The 18,591-nt window shown below is 51.2% G+C and overlaps 1 protein-coding gene across 5 annotated transcripts in view; it reads right to left on the bottom strand.

Moving 5' to 3' along the window:
* Positions 1 to 4,578, bottom strand: part of VIPR1 (vasoactive intestinal peptide receptor 1) — a 35,114-nt gene extending 30,536 nt beyond the window's left edge. For all 5 annotated transcript variants that reach the window (XM_004033924.4, XM_019023539.3, XM_063703723.1 and 2 more), the window contains exon 1: positions 4,360 to 4,578. In XM_004033924.4, coding sequence (XP_004033972.1) covers positions 4,360 to 4,437 — 78 coding nt within the window. In that variant the 5' untranslated portion in view covers positions 4,438 to 4,578. The remainder of the gene's footprint in view (positions 1 to 4,359) is intronic.
* Between the last annotated feature and the right edge of the window lie 14,013 nt (positions 4,579 to 18,591).

Here is an 18,591-nt window from a genome sequence, read left to right as displayed (position 1 = left end):
TTAAGCAATTCCTGTCAATTTTGTTAGGTGTGTAATGACAGTATCATAGTTATATAGAAGAGTGTCCTTTGGTTTTAGAGATGCATTCTGAAATGATTTGGGGTAAAAGGTCAGGAGGTTTATAATTTACTTTAAAATACTTCAGCCCAAAAGCAAATGAAGCATATATTAATTGTTAGATGTTAACAATTGTCAAACCTCAGAATTGGGTATTTGCACGTTCATTATAATATTGTCTCTGCTTGTTTAAAATTTTTCACAAAAAAAGTAAAAATTTAAAACACTATACACGTGGGGGAGAGATTAAACTGTTTTTTCTTCTTCAGAAATACTTCTAAGGGGCCAGGCGTGGTGACTCACGCTTGTAATTCCAAGCACTTTGGGAGGCTGAGGCAGGTGGATCACCTGAAGCCAGGAGTTCAAGAGAAGCCTGGCCAACATGGCAAAACCCTGTCTCTACTAAAAATACAAAATTTAGCCAGGCATGGTGGCGGGAGCCTGTAATCTCAGCTCCTAGGGAGGCTGAGCCAGAAGAATCGCTTAAACCCGGAAGCTGGAGGTTGCAGTGAGCCAAGATCATACCACCACACTCCAGCCTGGGTAACAGAGCAAGACTCCATCTCAAAAAGAAAAAAAAGAAAAAAAGGAAATACTTCTAAGTTATGTGAGAGAGTACATACTGACATTTTCAATGGGTACAATAAAAATCACTTTGTGTTAAGAAGTCAGATAGGGGAAGGCAGAATCTGGGGGTTGAACAGAAGGATTTAAGAAAGGGACTAGGCTTTGCATAGTCCCCAGGCCCTATTCCCTGCTCCATGGCCAAAGGGGCCACAGTGAAGGGCCCAGCAATGGCAGAGTTATGGCACGTGGCAGGTTAGAGCCCCTACCCTGGTCTCATGGCCCATGTTGGATTTCCACTGAGGCTGCCCACATTGTGAAGGCCCATCTGCTCTGAGAGGCCCCATTGCCTACCTAGGCCTGGAGCCTTACCCCCAAAATGTTTTGGCCACCTAATGAGGAAACGTCCCCCATTCCCCAGGACTCCTGCTGCCCTGGGAACCTGTGGGCAGATGGGGGCCAGAAATAGCTGTATGAGTTTCCACATGGCTCCCAAGCTGGGGACGTAGGAGAAGGGATGACAGTCACACAGTTCACATAGCCACCTTCACAGCCTTTACCTCCTTCAAAGCTCACAGAAGTTCTGCTTGAAAGACAAACCCCATTTCACAGAGACCCTGGTGCTCCAGGGGTAGATTATGTCCCACTCAGGAGGCAGAGTTGGCTCCAGCCTAACCCTCTCCTCCCGCTTCTCCTGCACACTGGGCGGAGGCCTCTCACCTTCCCTTTTGTGGTGAGGAACCCGAGGCCCTTCCACAAAAGTTAAAGATGTTCCCAAGGTCAAGCCATTGCCATGGAGTGGAGTGAGGACCAGGTCTCCTGTGCCCAGCCTGGGCTCCCCAAGGATGTCCCACAAACCTCAGAGAAGGCATAGTCTTAGTGCACCAGGACAGGAGGGTAGAAACTTCCAAAGGGGCTCGCTTTTCCAGCATGGTACCCTGGGAGCCCTGGCCAGGCCTAACTGAGGTGGTAACCTCACTTGAGGAGGAGGCCTGACGCAGATGCAGCCATGTTTCCCAAATCTCACAGGGTGGCCTGCTGGGGGCCAAGAGGGCCTGGGCAGCTGTGGTCCGCCTCTGGAGAGGCTAGAGGCAGGTGGCAGGGGCAGCAGGATGCCGGTGGCAAGGCAAGGCCTTCAGGAGCTTGTGACCACTGATCAACCTCAGAGTGGGGGAGAAGCCGAGCCTCTCCCAGTCCCTGGGACTCCTCCTTCTGGGGGCAGGCCCATTGGTCCTGTCAACAGAGGCTGTTTTATGGTTTAGGGTGAAAGATTGGCCCATCTGGTCAAACTCTTTAGGGCACAGTCCTGCTTCTTCCAGGGAGCCTCCCCTGACTGTTCCTCTCAGCAACCCCTGCCCCAGTTCTAGGAGGCTGTACCCCACATTCACCTGGGCTCTTTCTCCTAAGTCACTCGGTCTGATCTCCCACACCAGATAGAGAATTTCCCACGAGGAGGCCTGTGACCCTCCTCCCCCAGCCTCGTACTGGGCATTGCCCTGAGCAGCTCTGCTTCTGGATGAGGAGTCCCTGTGCCTGCTGTCCGGGGGGCAGGGGCAGTGGAAGGCTTGACAGGTGGCCTTGGGGCAGACTTCCTCCTCTGAGACACTGGAGGTTTTCTTTCCTTTTTTTTTTTTTTTTTTTTTTTGCCTCCCTGTTCAGAGATTTCTCCTTCCCAGGCTGAAGTCAGGGCACCATAAACAGGAGTGATAAGGCCTTGGGCCTTCAACCTGAACTTTGCAGCTGCCATTTTATGACTCTGATAACTCCTGGCACCCCCCCCCCCCCACCCACCCCCGCCGTCACACCGAGTCCGGCTAGAGCAGGTTTGCCCCATTCCATGAGGGAGCGATTGGTAGCTGGTGGGGAGGAAGGAGAATCAGGGAGGGAAATAGGGACCCCTCACTCCAGCCTGCCCTCACCCAGTCCTGGTTGAGTCCCTTCTCCTCTCTCTGTGGACCCAGCCCCTGCACTGGGCTGTAAGAAACATGGGGATATAAGAGACTCCAGCCCCTGACCTCATAGGATGGCCAGAATAGCCCAGCCTGGGAGGTGGGTAGGGCTGAAGGGTGGGGTTAGAGGGGGAAGGGTTGAGTTGGCTGGAGCAATCAGGGAAGGCTGTCTGGAGGAGGAGATAGAGTTGGGCACTAAACGAATAAGATGTGGAAAGACAGGGGGAGGGTAGGCATTGGAGGGAGGAGACAGATTTGGGCTGTCTCAGAAAGTGTGAAGTAGAAGTGGCCTGGTGTGAAAGGAGACCTCTCTGAATCCACTCTGCCCCTGGGCTCAGAAGCTCCTCCGGATGGAGGAATGGGGTGTCAACAGTGGTCCCAAGATCCCTGGTTCATCCAAGAAGAGTTTGAGTGGCTTGAACCCGGGGTTGGGAGGGCCAGATGGTGGTTGGAGAGGCCTGAAGGCTTCATGCAAGTTGTGCCAGAGCTGTGGCCTCTGGGACAGAGCTTGGTAAGACTTTGAGTGCTCAGGAGGTGGGTCTCATGGCTGTCTTGGGTGGAGGTGAGGCTCCTGCCAATTGTCAGAGGTCCGCTCCTAGGACAGGCAATGAGCTTCCCATTCCCAGGGTGCTCAAGACATCCGCTAGATGGAAACACAGAGATACCTGCTCTGGTGGAGGTGATGGTAAGGGAAGTGATCATGGGAGAGAATGAACTAGATAATCAAGATTCCTAACCCTCCCCCAGCCAACTTGGAGTGGGCATTTAAGGCCCTGCCTAAGCAGCAACTCTAGATTACTCAAAGTCTGGGGTAGGGAGAAAATCAACCTCTGTGTAGGTCTAACTGGTGGGAGACAGATGTGGCTCTTGTGTCTCTGGACCTCGCTTTGCCCATCTGTAAAATGGGCTTCAGTAGAATCAATGAGTGCTGAGGTCTCCCCTGTTCTAGAGTGAGATGATCCATGCATCTCCTGCCTCAATCAGCATCTGCCTCCCAGCCCAGGTAAGCCATCCACAGACACACACATCACACCCACACATGGGGCACACGAGTACACATGTATCAAGGGCATACACATACCCACGTTGAGAGGAAGCAGAAGTGGGAGGAAGAGGGAGGCCACTGCTTGTTGGCATTGGCTCCCTGCTCAGCTCTCTCCATGTACAGGCCTGGCCCCTCCTGTTAACCACCACCCTTAGCCCCTCACTGCCCACCAGCTTCCACCTTGGGGTCTGGTACCTTTTTGCTTTGCTCAGTGGGAGGGCACACGGAGGATGTGCCTGTCACTCACCTGATCCCAAGAACCCCTTCTCAAGTCCTGGGGCCCCCAGCACTGGTTCTGCTGCTGACAGCCCACAGGCACCTCCAGACGGTCACAGCACACAAGAACAGCCCTCACATCCTCCCTCTCACCTATGGTGTACCAAACCTTCCATCTCAATCGGCCGCAGTACCTGACCCTGCACCCACTGGTCGCCCCACCCCGCTGCGCATCCGCAACCACGACAAGGAAGGCAAGTCTGGGGCCCACTCTTCCCCGCTGCCCCTCCACTGATGCTGTGCCTGCTCCGGGCTGCGCTGGGAGGGACTGGGCACGACCAATATCCCAGCCCTCGAGTCTAGGTTCGGTCTGGAGCGGTGGGAGGAGGCGAGACGAGATGCTTGATGTCCCCTATTCCTCTTACACAGACACGCGCACAGACTGCCCGGCTCCCGCCGTCCCCCACCTCCCCCGCCCTCCGCAACCCCCAGGCTGCCAGGACTCTGGGCGGCCGGGCGAACACTCACCGCTGGCCCAAGGGCGCAGGCGAGGGCGCCTGCCAGCACGCATAGCCAGCGGGCGGGCAGCGGACTTGGCGGGCGCATGGTCTGCCCTGAGCCCGCGGCGGGCGGCCCCGCGCGGGCAAAGAGCTGGCGGGCGGCGCACCAGGCGGGCGATGGCCGGGAGCCTGGCCGAGTGGCGCTGGCGCTGTGGCCCCAGAGCTAAGAGGCGCAGCTCAGGGCTGGGGGCGGGCCCCGGGGGCTCGTCTGACGGGCGGCGGATCTAGCCAATGGATGGGTGGAGGCGGGGCCGCCGCGCAGGTATGGGGCGGGGCTGGGGAGCCCCTGCCAGTGAGGAAGCTCTGCGCTCTCTTTGCCAATCCCACACCTTGGTCTTCCGTCGTGAGACATTCATAGGCCTTCGCCCCTCCGGGCTCATCACCCGGGAATCTCGAGACCCGAACACATCCCATCCTTCCATGCTTAGCTCACGACCTTTGCAAGCTCCCATCTCCGTACCCCCCCTCAGCCCCATCCCGGGGCGCTCCTCATGTCTACCCTCGGAGCCACCTCTTCCAGGAGGCCTCCCCGCCAGCCTCCCCATTTCCCACCTGTGCGCCTCGGAGGGTTCGTGCGCGCAAATCCGATTATGAGACAGGAAGTGCCACTTATCTTCCCAGGCTGAGAGCTGGGGCCCAGCAAGTGGCCAGGCGCTGCCAGAGATCGGGTTGTTTGATCCATTTTCAACAACCCCAATTCATCCTTCGCGCCGAAGAAGCCGGGCGAGAGGAAGCGAGGGCTCGAAAGAGGCCCGACTCTGGGTTCCTTGGTGTTCCCTGCTCCCGGGTGACCTGGTGGGGCGCGCTCAGCACCTGTTGGGTGCCCTGGCCCTTCAAGCCTCGGGGGACCTGCTCCAGGGAGGATGAGGTGTCCGCACCCTCGCGGGTCTCGTCCAGGGCACCTCCCCAGGGAGGCTGGGCTGAAGTGCCAGCGCCCTCGCGTGGGGAGCGAGGTCTGCTCCCAGCCTGCGGGCCGACTCCGCAGCTGACCTAAAACGAACCACAGACCTCGTCCTCCTCCTGCATTCCCTATTTTACAGCTGGGGATACTGGGGTCCAGATAGGGGCCAGGACCCTGGCCGCCTGCCTTTGGTGCTGAGCTTCCAAGGGGCGGCGGCTCGGCCGCTGGGTGACACCGGGTCAGCCCCTTTTCTCGTTTATTGGTCCCTGGCATGGGGAGCGTGGTCACCAGCTCTGCGCCCTGGGAGCGCGTCTTCTTGTGGACCAAGCGCAGGTGGCTGCTGGCCCTCTTTCTACGGGCTCGAGCCTGCACAATCGAGGCTGGAGATGTGGTCGCAGCGGCAGGATAGAGTGGCTGGCGGAGCCGTGTGACAGAAGGAGAGGCGGAGAGGGCAGCGGGTCCCAGAGCCCTGAGCAGAATGTGCGGCTACCTGAAGGAGGTCCCGCGCTAGGCTTTGGCTGAACAGCAGGGGCGCAGGAGCTCCCTGAGGACCCACCAGGGCTTCCCTCCCTACAGCGAGGGAACGTCGGGATGCTGCCATGGGGTGGGCTTGAGGGGAGTGGGGGAAAGCCGGGAAGGGATGAGTGCCCTGGCCCTTTCTTCAGGGCGTACTTACACTTTCTTTCCACTCTCTCTTCTTCCTCTTCTTTCTTCCTCCCTTCCAGCATTCCATCCCCTGCACTTGCTCTTTTTCCCTTTCCCCCCTCTCCTCCTTCCCTTCATTAAAGGGAATCTCACCACCATGGAGCCCCTCCCTCCTTTCTTCCATGCACATTTATTAATCTCTTTCTGTGTGCCAGGCCCTGTGCTGTGCACTGGGGGCACAGAGGTGGATGGGCAGCATCCCCTTGCCATGAGGGGAACTTGGGGAGCTACTGTATTCCCTGCAATTTCTACCTCCTTCCCGATATAATCAGTGAGCCTGGACACAGGCCTTTCCTTAGATTTGGGAGCTGTGGAGATGCCTCTGTCCTAGCCTTTCTTGGGTTTGTACTAGATCTCCCAATGGCGGGAGTGTTTGAATGATCCTCAGCCATCTCCTCAGCTATCCACACCCCTGACGGCTGCTGTTAGCTCAGAAATCAGGGGTCTTTGTCTCTCCTTATGACCCTGTGTACCCCGTCTCGGGTCTCAGTTCCCTGGCAGGACAGTGGAATTGTGTCTTTTTCCTGGGAAGTTACTTCTGCTGGCATGGTGTCCTAGGAGCCCTAGATGTGAAGAGCAAATCTGTGGGTTTGGGGTGTCATGAATCCTCAGCCCTCACTCCTCAACACATACATACACAGACAGCACCTAGCCAGCTGCAGGATGCTGAAATCCTATCATTAATGTGTCATGCCCCCAGGGTTGTTGAAGTTCTCCTGCTCTCCTGGAGGACAAGGTTCTTGGATACTTGAGGGTGTATGATGGGTGTGAGGATTGGAGAGGCAGACCTCACTTTGCCATGTGACCCACCAGTGAATGGCTGGTGGGCAGGGTGGGGAGGGAGGGAGAAGGACTGGCTACCATTGGGGATGGGTTGCCTTCCCCTGGCTCTGGAGGGGGGCCCACACTACCCCTCCTCTCCTCTGTTGGAGGGCTGGATGGCCAGGCTGGAGGCAGTGAGTGGCTGGGAAGGCATCTGATGCCTTTGCAGGCCTTGCTCCCCGGAAGGGAGTAGGTGAATCAGAAATAATTGTTTCCTTGCAGATTCTTCGGAATAAACATCACTTCTTTGTTCTTTCAGAATTGTTCTCCTGGGGGATCCACCCTTCCTTACCTATCAAAGGGCACAAAACATATTCAGAAATGAAAAGAGCAGAAAGAAAATAGCAAAACCAAACAAAAGCCTAAAAAATTCAACCGACATTAAATGTGACCGTGTTTCAACTAATTGCTCCCGAATGTCCTGTCCTATGTTCAGAAGCACTGGGGGGAAGGGGGTCAACCGTGGGCCCACTCTTGGGGAGTCCTGTAGAATCTGCTGAGGAAGCCATCCTTTTGTGCACCCAGTTGATCTGGGAAGGCTTCCTGGAGGAAGAGGGATGTCAGAAGCAGAGTGGGGGCCGATGGACTACCTGAGGGAGTGGGAAGCCTGTGTTCCCAATCTCCCCACCCTGTCCAAAGCCTAAGCCCCTCTGGAGTCTGCCTTGCCTTCCCAGTCCAGGCTTGAGGAGGAGAGCCATAGTCACCTCCTACTCTCTGTTCCCCCATGTCCTTCTTGCATGGATTCCTCCCTGGGGGGGGGGGGTCTGTTCTGAAGTCTCCCCTCTGGGATCCCTAAAACCTGTCCCTAGTCTCTAGCACCATCTCATATCCCTTCTGGATGTCAGAATCACATGGGTGCCAAGGACACGGGAGGTGGCGGGAAAGAGAGAGAAGTGGAGTCACTTGCCATCCCCCGTGACAACAGGCATGGCACAAAGAGAATCTGCAGTTACTCATTCTGAGCCTGCCTGGCTTCCTGCCTGTCTCATCCATGCTCTGTGTGCCGCCCTCGCCTCCTCTCAGAATCGTGCACTCACTGCCTTCAAGGCTTCCAGCTCAGGGGCTCCATGGTGGTGAGGTTCTGTGGTGGAGTGGGAAGCGGGCTGGGGGGCCACAGAGTGGCCTTGACCTGTACGGTGGAGGCCAGGCTAGGAGATGGTGAGGAAACCACCTGGCTGGGGGAGTCACTGCTCTAGGATTCCCCTGCCAGAGCCACCCACGTTGCTGTCTGGATGCAGGCAACATTTGCTTTCTCTGGGCTTCTGAGTTGAAGGGACCAACACTTTTGGTCTTTATCCATAGAGTGGGGCTGGTAGCTCTGGGAACATGGAGTGATCACCACCTCCCCAGGGTGCACCTTCTTTTGGGGCCAGTTCTTCCTGTGAGAAGATGCACCTTAACTCCAGGCTGTAATTTGGTGGAGGGCAGGAGAGGCCTGGGCAGGCATTTAAAGAAGAAATATTCCCTTCATCCCTTCCATAACAGCATGCAGTGAATATCATTCATTCACCCTTCACGTCTCAACGCCCGCACTCATCTGGGGGCTGGGGACGTGACTGTGACTTAGACATGGGCTGTCCTCTGCAGGGAAGCCTAGCACTGCTTGGGTGTGGGATTGTGGGGGATCTTCTGTTGGTGCTACACCTGCATCTAGGAAGAAAACCAAGTTCACGGGAGAGCAGGCGATGGAGAAAGAATCATCCTGACATAACAGATTTGGAAATGAAGCTCAAGGACAATTTCTGAAATGGCTATTCCTGGTCCTGGAGGCTGGGGCTTAGAGCTCTGCTGGGGGGAAGGGTGGTGCTAACTATAGGTGTGTCAGTTCAGGTCCTCTAGTGAGCAAATGCTAAGGTGGAGTTAGGAGTGTGAACGTTTATTGTATGGCAGGGGGACCTGTGAGAGACAAAAGAGGAGAAAGTAGGATTGGGCAGAGAGAAACTCAGACTGCATCGCAGATCTGAAAAAGTCTTTGCCAATTTGATAGTGAGTTCCAGGGCAAAGGCTAGAATAGAAGCCTTAGTAACCCTACTGTGCTTTGTCAATGTCTGGGGCTGTCTGGGAAGAGCATTGACAGGCCCAGTCATAGACCTATTGACCAGAGCCTGAAGGCAATGTGGCTAGAGGCTCCAACTCATTGCCCTCCTCACAGTTGAGTGGCAAGATCTTTCTAGAGGGGGATCCAAGTGATGCCCCTTTGCAGCTGCCACAGAGGGGAAACTGAGGCATGGAGAATGAAGTGTGTGAGAGAGCTCCTGCTCCAGGGGATAGAGGAAGAGGAGACCTAGGTCCTACCCTTGGAGCTCCTGGTCTGGGCAGAGAGGAAAAACCTGAGAACTCCTTCCCTCAAAACCCCAGGACTCAGTTTTGTCCAGGGGGTTAGCAGTCTGTCACCAGACAGCTTAGCAAGGGGGTTGTATTATTCTGTTTGCACACTGATGATAAAGAGATACCTGAGACTGGGAAGTTTATAAAGAAAAAGAGGTTTAGTGGACTCATAGTTCCATGTGGCTGGAGAGGCCTCACAATCATGGCAGAAGGCGAAAGGCAGAAGGCAGGCAAAAAGGGGTTGTGCAGAGGAACTCCCATTTATAAAACCATCAGATCTTATGAGAGTTATTCACTACCATAAGAACAGTATCGGGGAAACTGCCATGATTCAATTATCTCCCACCAGGTCCCTCCCACAACACATGGGAATTATGAGAGTTACAATTCAAGATGACATTTGGGTGGCGACACAGCCAAACCATATCAGGGGTCATGGTGTTGGGAGTATGGGAGACTCTAAAGGGGAGGACTGCTCCACCCTGTTTTCAAAAGCAGCCACAGCTTCTGGTCAAATGCTTGCTGCAGTGTGCATGTGTGCGTGCGTGTGTGTGTGTGCATGTATGTCCGCGTGTAAGAGCATGTGAGTGTGTGCCCTTGTGTGTGGGCATGAGTTCATACAGACACATCTACTTCCAGCCAGGGGTCTGAGAGCAGGGCTTGGCCAGCGTGTGCAGGGAGGAAGTAGAGTTAGGGACAAGGTTCAAGGTAGGTAGGGCAGAGAGAGGCTGAGTTTCAGAGGGTGCCCATAACCACAGACAGCACTGCATCATCTCTCAGAGCTCATTTCTGAGGCAGTGAATTCCTGAGGGGGGTGAGGCCACTTAGCCCAGGGAGAACTCAGACTAACTCCACAGGGGATCTCGAAGTTCTCACGCTAACCTCCCCCTTCCCAGTCCTGCGTTCCTGTGTGTAGCTGACCTTCGGCAGAGATTCTTGAAAAGGGAGATAATGTAGGCAGGACAAAACACAACGTGGAGTTTAACATAATTGATGCCACCAGAGATTAGTGTGTGTGTTAAAAATGTGAGGGTATCCACTGGGGAAAAAAAGAAAGTATGTAACTCCCAAATAACCAGAAAAAAGATAAATGAAACTAAGAAAACTCCATGTATCCAATAAAAGATTGTTTGTTTGGGAGGATTAAAAATAAAGATTGTTTGTTTGGGAAGATTAAAAATAAAGATTGCTCGTATGAGAGGATTAAAAATAAAATATATGATAAATAGAAGCATCAAATCATGTATTAGAAATAATTACAAAAATGAATCATCATAGTCAATGGGAATGAGTGAGAATTTAAGATAGAAAACAAAAGGCACAAAGAGGATAATTCATATTGTTAGACCACTCAGTCTTTCAAGAAGATGTAAAAATGCCAAGCGTCTATGCCTCTAATGCTATAGCCTCAAGTTATGTAAAAAAGGGAGGGACTGTCAAATCTACAGTCCTAGTGGAAGAGTTTAACACCCTTCTCTCAGAAATTCTTTTCAGTTCTCAGAATAAGGAGAGCCACATCTCCCTCTATGTGTATATGTAACTAAAAATATGGTGTCCAGCAACCAAAGCAAGTTGCAGAATGATATGTATGGTACAATGTTACTTTTATAGAGTGAACAATACTATCTGCAAACAATACTATGTAACTTTTATGGATACTAATTATGCAGTAAAAGTGTAAATCATGTCCAGGAATGATAAACACAAAGGCATGTTATTAGTTACCTCTGCAAAGAGAAGGAGGGGAATGGAATAAGGGAAATGTATTAGCTTTTTTTTTTTTGAGACGGACTCTTGCCCCAGGCTGGAGTACAGTGGCACAATCTTGGCTCACTGCAACCTCCGCCTCCCGGGTTCAAGCCATTCTCCTGCCTCAGCCTCCCGAGTAGCTGGGGTTACAGGCACACGCCACCACGCCTGGCTAATTTTTGTATTTTTAGTAGAGACGGGATTTCGCCATGTTGGCCAGGCTGGTCTCGAACTCCTACCACAAATGTGGCTGCTTGAAACAGCACTCATTATTATCTCACATTTTCTACAGTCAGAAGTCCATATAAAGGTTAGCTGGGTCTTCTGCTTGAAATCAAAGTGTCAGCCAGGACTGTGTTTTCATATGAAGCTCAGGGTCTTCTTCCAAGTTCATTCAGGTTGTTCAGTTTTCATTGTTATTCCAAGTTCTTTCAGGTTGTTCAATTTTTTTGCAGCTATAAGATTCCCTACTTTTTTGCTGGCCATTGACTTGGGTGTCATTCTCAGCTGCTAGAGGTTGACCTCAGGTTCTAGCCATGTGACTCTCTCTGTAGGCAGTTCACAACGTAGAGGTTTGCTTTTTTTGACGGGCCAGCAAGAGAGTATCTGCTGCAGCTTTGAAGCTGTCTGACTTATGTCTCTGAACTCTAGAACCTCCTTTTAAAGGGCTCACCTGATTAAGTCAGGGCCACCCACACTCACAGGGAGGGGATTATACAGGGTGTGCACACCAGGAGGCAGGAATCTTGGGTGCCATCTTAGAATTCTGCCAACCATAGGAGGGATACACAGGGGATTCTCAACTGCACTGAATATTTTATTTCTTTAAAAAATGTCTACAGCAGGCCAGGCACAGTGGCTCATGCCTGTAATCCCAGCACTTTGGGAGGCCAAGGAGGGCAGATCACAAGGTCAGGAGATCGAAACCATCCTGGCTAACATGTTGAAACCCCGTCTCTACTAAAAATAAAAAAATTTAGCCGGGTGTGGTGGTGGGCGCCTATAGTCCCAGCTACTTGGGAGGCTGAGGCAGGAGAATCGCTTGAACCCGGGAGGCAGAGGTTGCAGTGAGCCGAGATCACGCCACTGCACTCCAGCCTGGGTGACAGAGTGAGACTCTGTCTCAAAAAAAATAAAAAATATGTTAAAAAACTACAGCAAATATGACATTATATTAAGGTCTAATAAAACTGGGTGATGGATATTTGGGTTTGATTTTCTTATTCTTTTCTCCTGTATGTTTGGAAATATTTCACGCATAGACAATTAATAAATTTTAAAACACCAGAAATCACCCTTTTAAGTAATTATTATGGTAAGGAAGTAAAAATTGGAATTATACATTATTTAGAAGTGAATAACAATGAATATTAAAATAAGAGATATGAACATTCTAGTAACTGGAGGAAAATTTGTAGCCTTAATTACACTGATAATAAACAAGAAAGACAAAATTAGTGAAATAAGTTAACAGCTAAATATACTAGAAAAAAATAATAAATTAAATCCAAAGAAAGAAGGAATTAGTAACTATAAAAACAGAAAACAATGAAATCAAAATAAAATATCGAAGTGACTAATAAAGTAAACTTTCCTCTTGAGCAGACCAGTAAATAGACAAAGGTTTAGCAAGGCTGATCACAAGTGAAAGTGGAAATATACAAGAGAAAGGACATAGTTCCAAGAATAGAGTATATTTGAAAGCTATGAGGGAATACTATCTTAATGCCAATATATTTGAACATCTAGGTGAAATGGGTGCTTTTCTAGAGAAATATAAACTATTAAATTTACCCCTAAAAAATACCAAGCTCAGATAGTTTTATAAGAGAGTTACATAAACTTTTAAGGCACAGATAACTCCTATGTAATCAAACTGTTTGAAAGCAGTGAAGAAGATGAAATGTTTTCCAACATATTCTACGAGGTATCGTAATGCTGATATTAAAACAAAGCAAATATATGGTAAATTTTAAAAAAACTGTATTTCCATTTTATAATTTCATGGATATCAATAAATATATAAATCTATGAATTAATTTAATACATATTTAACGTCTAATGTTTAATTCATGTTCATACATAAACATAGAAGCAAAAATTAAACAGCAGGGTCAATAAAGTACAAAGTTGTCCAGTTCCTGAGCTAAGACAAGGGAGACAAACCACAGCTGCCCCACTGGGGAAGGTTTGAGGCAGGTCTGTTGTCAGCTGCTGTGCCTTAGGCAGGATGCTGCTGGCCGCTGCCTGGTGAGGTGAGGGGACCTGGGCCCAGGACGGGTGTGGGCAGTGGCAGCCTCACCTGCCAGGTGGGAGTTGAGACTGGAGGAGAGGACCCTGGCTGGTCACAGAGTGGCTGCCCTTGATAAACCAGATGTTTCCAGAAAGGGATGGGCCCAGAGTCTGGGCTCCCATTGTCTGAGAAGGTAGAGCACAGCCCAGGTCTGTGCCACTCTGACAAGGACCTCAGGACCCTGAAGAAACGCCCAGAGAAACCCAGGTACAGCCATATCCTGATCCTTGCAGAGCAGGGGTGGGAGTATCTATTTAACTTTCTTTTGACCCATCAGCCAGACCTGAGTTCTGACCTGGGGCCTTTGCAACAGCCACTGTGTCATTCCACTGACTGAAGGATGGGTTCTAGGACTGGGGCCAAGCTTGTGGCTTGAAGACCAGGCAGAGAGAGCAAGAGATCTGAGTTAGGTTGGGGAAGCCCAGCTCTAATCCCTCCTCTGTCCCCCATTGCAGCCACAGGTATCCAGCATAAAGGCCTCTAGGGACCCTAGGCCCGACTGTGCCCACAGGCAAGCAGCCATGCTCACTAAATGCTTCTTCTTATCACCTTTATTACTTTGATGATTACCAGAGTGCCAGCCCCATGCTCGGCCGTGGGAGTGTGTGTCTACTCTCCCTGGGGAGACAAGGCTATTTTAGGGTCCCAAGGCCCTCTCGAGAGTGGCTGCCCTCTCCCTGATGGCTGCCCACAGTGGCAAGGTAGGCTGGTGCCCTGCCACTGGACAGGGACCGTGGCCTGCAATCTGGGGTCTGCAGCAGATAGCCTCAGGTCTCACTGGAGCCAGAAGCCACCCGTCTCCCTCCTAGCCTTTCCTTTATTTGGATGGAATCTCAGTCCATTGACTCAGGTTGAGGAAATATGGCTTGTCTTTATTTTCTAGAATTCAAGTTAATTTTGGCTTTATACTCTCATTACACCGGATTGGCAAAAAATAGAACTTCAGCCTTTCTTGGGTTCCTGCGTGGTTTGTTCTGGGAAAATGTTAGAGATCTCCTTCCTTCTCGCCCTCCATTGGTTGCTGGTTCTGCCAAGACCCACAGTAGCCCAGCCTGCATGGTCCTGGCAAGTTCAGGGCCTGGGGCTTTGGGGACTGAGGATTTGGTGGGGCTGGGGCCTGGTGTCCAGGGCCCAGCCTCCTGTGTACCCTGCAGTCCCCTTCCTGAGGTGGGAGCAGGCAAAGAACAGGTGGGGAGCAGGTAGTGAGTCTAGTGCTGCTCAAGGGAGACAGTTTGGAGGAATCCCAGGGAAGTCCTCCCCTTCTCCTCCTGGGTCCCCAGGCTTGGCACTTGAAAACAAATGCCTGGACAGGAAGTGTCTTAGGGTCACTTCTGCTTTTCTTCCAGCCTCCACCCTCCTCTGCAGTGAGAGGAATCATTTCCGGGAGAAGAACAGCAAAGACCATCTCAGGCTGTCAATGCCAGGTTGGGTCCCTAACGCTTTCCCCAGGTCCTCACCTCCATTCCCTTCCAAGCTGGGCCAGGACAACCTCAGGCTGTGGTAGTGCTTGCTCTGTGGAGGGAGGAGAGGCCCCAGCAGCACTCTCTTTTCTCCTTTTGAGGAAACTTGGTGAAGGCAGCACTCAGCAAGGAGAGCAGGCCCGGGAAGCTGGGGGTGGTGGTGACCAGGGGAATCAAACTGGAGCTGCCTGGCAACCTAGCTGCAGAGAAAAACCAGCTGGGTAGGACCACCTGCGCAGGGCTGGGAAGGAGGCCAGGAAGATGTTTGCTGAAGATAGAGAGGCAGGAGGAAGAGAAAAGAGGAAGGAGAGATAGGAGAGGAGGGATGAGGAAGGAAGGAAGGATGAGGAGGGTGGGCAGAGGATGGAAAGTTGGGAGAGAAGAAAAAAATGAGAGGGGAGGAGGGAGTTGGGAGGGAAGAGGAAGCCAAATGCTGGAGCCAGGGGAGGAAGGGGAAGTCTTTTCTTGCAAGTGCATCCCTGACTTCTTTCTCTCACCCTTTGCTTGCAGTCTCAGGTCATCTTTAACTTATCCCTCACCTGCTCACCTGTTCACCTGTTCACCACAACTGCTTCCTCAGAATCTCTGGAACCCCATTCTCCAATCTCAGTATCCGGATTGAGTAGTATTATTGTTTGTTAAGAAGAGCTTCAGGCCAGGTGCGGTGGCTCACACCTATAATCCTAGCACTTTGGGAAGTCAATGTCAGTGGATCACTTGAGGTCAGGAGTTCAAGACCAGCCTGGCCAACATGGCGAAACCCCAGCTCTACTAAAAATACTAAAATTAGCCAGGTGTAGTGGTGCACGCCTGTAGCCCCAGCTACTTGGGAGGCTGAGGCAGGAGAATCACTTGAACCCAGGAGGTGGAGGTTTCAGTGAGCTGAGATCACGCCACTACACTCCAGCCTGGGTGACACAGTGAGACTCCATGTCAAACAAACAAAAAACAAATAAACAAACAAAAAATAAAGAGAGAAAGCTTCAAAATACGTGAAGTGAATAAAGTATTATAATGATCTTCCATGCACCCATCACTTAATTTATTTCCTCTGTCCCTCTACCTCAACCATGATCATTTTGAATCCAATTACAGATCTACCATTTTATCTGTAAATATTTGAGTGTGTACGTCTAAAGGATAAGGACTCTAAAAAATAACCACAATACCATTACACACAACACAATTTTCACACTAAGAAATACCAAAATTCCTTAATAGCATTCAATATCCAATCATTATTTAATTTTCATTCCTTGCCTTGTAAGTGCTTTGATTGATAATTTATTTATTTTTACCAGTTGTTTGCTTAAATACAGAGATTCACACATTCAAATTTCATACAGAGACTCCCCTCAATCTCTCTGCCTGTGCTTCTCTTTTCCTTGCAGGCTCTCTTTTGAAGAAACTGGGTTGTGGGTTCTGCGCATGGGCATGCTCCTGTGAAAGTTTGCTGCTTGTGCCCCTGTGGTGTTATTTAATACATTTCTCTCAGACTGACTATTGTGGAACACATTTTAAAACATCAGCGAGATCCTGTGGCTCCTTAGTTCCGAGCACTTACCAGGCCCTGAGTGATGCCTCCATCACAACCCTTCACCTCTCTTCTGGTCTTCTGCTCTCCCTGAAGGCATACCAGCCTCCCTGCTATTTTAAAAATTTATTTCTAGACCCCTGTTGCTTTTCAGTCTGTACCGGCGGCTCCCTCTACTTGGAATGCTCTTCCCCGGTATTCCCATGGCTCCCCACCTCTCTTCTCAATGCCAGTCCCCCTCCTTAATACTGCAAACTGCTCCCTTTCCCCCAACTCCTAAACCTCTTTACTCTCTACTCTTCTTCATAACACTTATCACCTTCCAAGGTGTTGTGTCTCTAGGGTACCTGGAGGCAGTTCTTACATCTGCCCTTTCTCTACCCACCCATTCCTCCCCTTTGGCTCCCAACCCAGTGGGTATTGCCTACTTGGTAAGGGACTTCCAGGCCAGGTGCCAAGGAAGGGGAGGAACTGGCCAGACCAGCTCATGCCTCTGTTTGCACAGGTCTGGGTAAAAATAGCCTCAGCTATGCACGCCTCTCTCGCTTCCTCTTTATTCTGGATCCTGCCCAGGCCTGAGTCACTTGCCAGCTGTGCTTGCCCCTAGGCCTATTCTTGCCTGAGATGGGATAAGGCCCAGAGGAATAAGGATAGGGACCCTGACAGCATTAGCAGCTCTGCTGCAGCTCATGTGAACCTTGACGCCTGCTGCCACTCTGGGAAGCCACCCTGAATTGACCGCTGGCTTCTTTTGCTTTGTGGCGACCCTGACTTTCAGATTATTTAACCCCTTCTTTGGGGGTAGGCCTGTCTGTCCTCTGTCTTGCATGGGGAGGAATTGGGGTGGGGAAGGAGCAAGGAGGAAGCTGAACTCCTGCCTTGGGAGCTCCCAGGCTAAGTAGGGAGACCAGAGTCTCTTGTAGGAATGAGGTAGGGTGTGAGTGGAGACTGCAGGCAGAGCTTAGCCTCTCTGGGTGGTGCAGATCAGAGGAAGGGCTTCGGGGGAACTGTGCTCTGAAGAAATGGAGGGTCGGAGGAGAGGTCTTGGACTGGTGGTGGAAGAATGAGTGTGTGTGTGTAACCTATGGTGGGAGAGTGGAGAGAAGGTAGAAAGCAGAAGACTTGCTGGAGCTAAGACCACATTTGAGGGTAACTGGCCACCAGCGGAGGGCCATACTGCGGAGTAAGAAAGTACAGAACTGTGCGTAACAAAGAAATGTCTTACTCCTGGTCTGGAGGAGTGCCAATGCATGGGGAAGCCTGGGGCTGAGGAGCCCTTAGTCTGAGGCCACACTAGGGCTGGGTCTTATCCTACCGTCCACACGGTGGGGCTGGATGTTCTGCCATAGCCAGGCTGCTCTAGCCTGGCACATGCCGGCCACTAAGCTGAGGGAGTCACTCACTTCCTTATCCTCCTGGTGTCAGTGTGAAGACGCACCACACAGAGTTCATCCATCATCCAGTGCCCTTCTGATTGGGGGGAAGCCACAGATCCTTTACTCTTGACCCATGTAGTTCAGTGATTGGGTAGGGCTTATACTCCGCTCTGGCTCCAGTAGTGAGCACTTGCCCCAGGCCTGGCCAATGGGAGTCTTGCCAATGGTCACATGCCCCAATCTTGGCCAATGAGCATCAGCTCTGGGGCTTTTGCTGGAACTGTGGGAAAGAAGCTGCTTTTCCGCTAGTAAGCTGGGAAAATGCAAGCTTGCTGCTGCTGTGGCATATTTACCTGCTTGAGATTTGAGCAAACACAAGGAAATCAGATCCAAGCGATAGAGATAGACAGATTTCTGATGACATTGTTTGAGTTCCTGAATCCAGTTGCACCGGAAGCCCTGTGAACTTTTCTGTTTCTGATATATAAATCTCTTCTTTGCTTGGGCCAGTATACGTTGGCTTCATGTTAAGTGAAACAGAAAGAGTTTTAATACTGCAAGTTCCAACTCCAACTCCCCAGTCCTCAAGTTGTTCAGGGACAGCAGAATGGAAGAGGCCACCTTGGGAAGGAATGGGAATGTACGTGTGGTTCGTTTTAGCCCAGGACAGAAAGAAGCACTTCTTTTGAATCTTCGTGTTGGCCTCCGCTCCTGGGCAGTCTCTCCTGGACCTGGTGCCCTTTCTTTTTCCTTAGAGAGATGTTCTGCTCTGTCTCCATAGAGTGAGTAGAGCCAGTGTGGTTCCTCCAGACCTCCCCCTCAGTCCTGCCAGGATGTGCTGCTCCTTCACAGTAAGGGCTTCCTGCATCCCCTTCCACCCAACCCCACCTGCTTTCCATCTGGAAGAAACACTCAGTGTCTGTGTGCGAAAGGAAGACAGTCTTTACAATCTTGATGACAGTGTTGATCTCAATTTATTTCTTTATTCTGGGGATTCATTTCCATGTGAAATCAGTCAGGACAGCACATGTC

The sequence above is a fragment of the Gorilla gorilla genome, chromosome 2 (assembly GCF_029281585.2).
Source record: "Gorilla gorilla gorilla isolate KB3781 chromosome 2, NHGRI_mGorGor1-v2.1_pri, whole genome shotgun sequence".
NCBI classification, from domain to species: Eukaryota; Metazoa; Chordata; class Mammalia; order Primates; family Hominidae; genus Gorilla; species Gorilla gorilla.
Note: the sequence above shows the minus strand (reverse complement) of the source record. Positions and strands in the feature narration are given on the sequence as shown.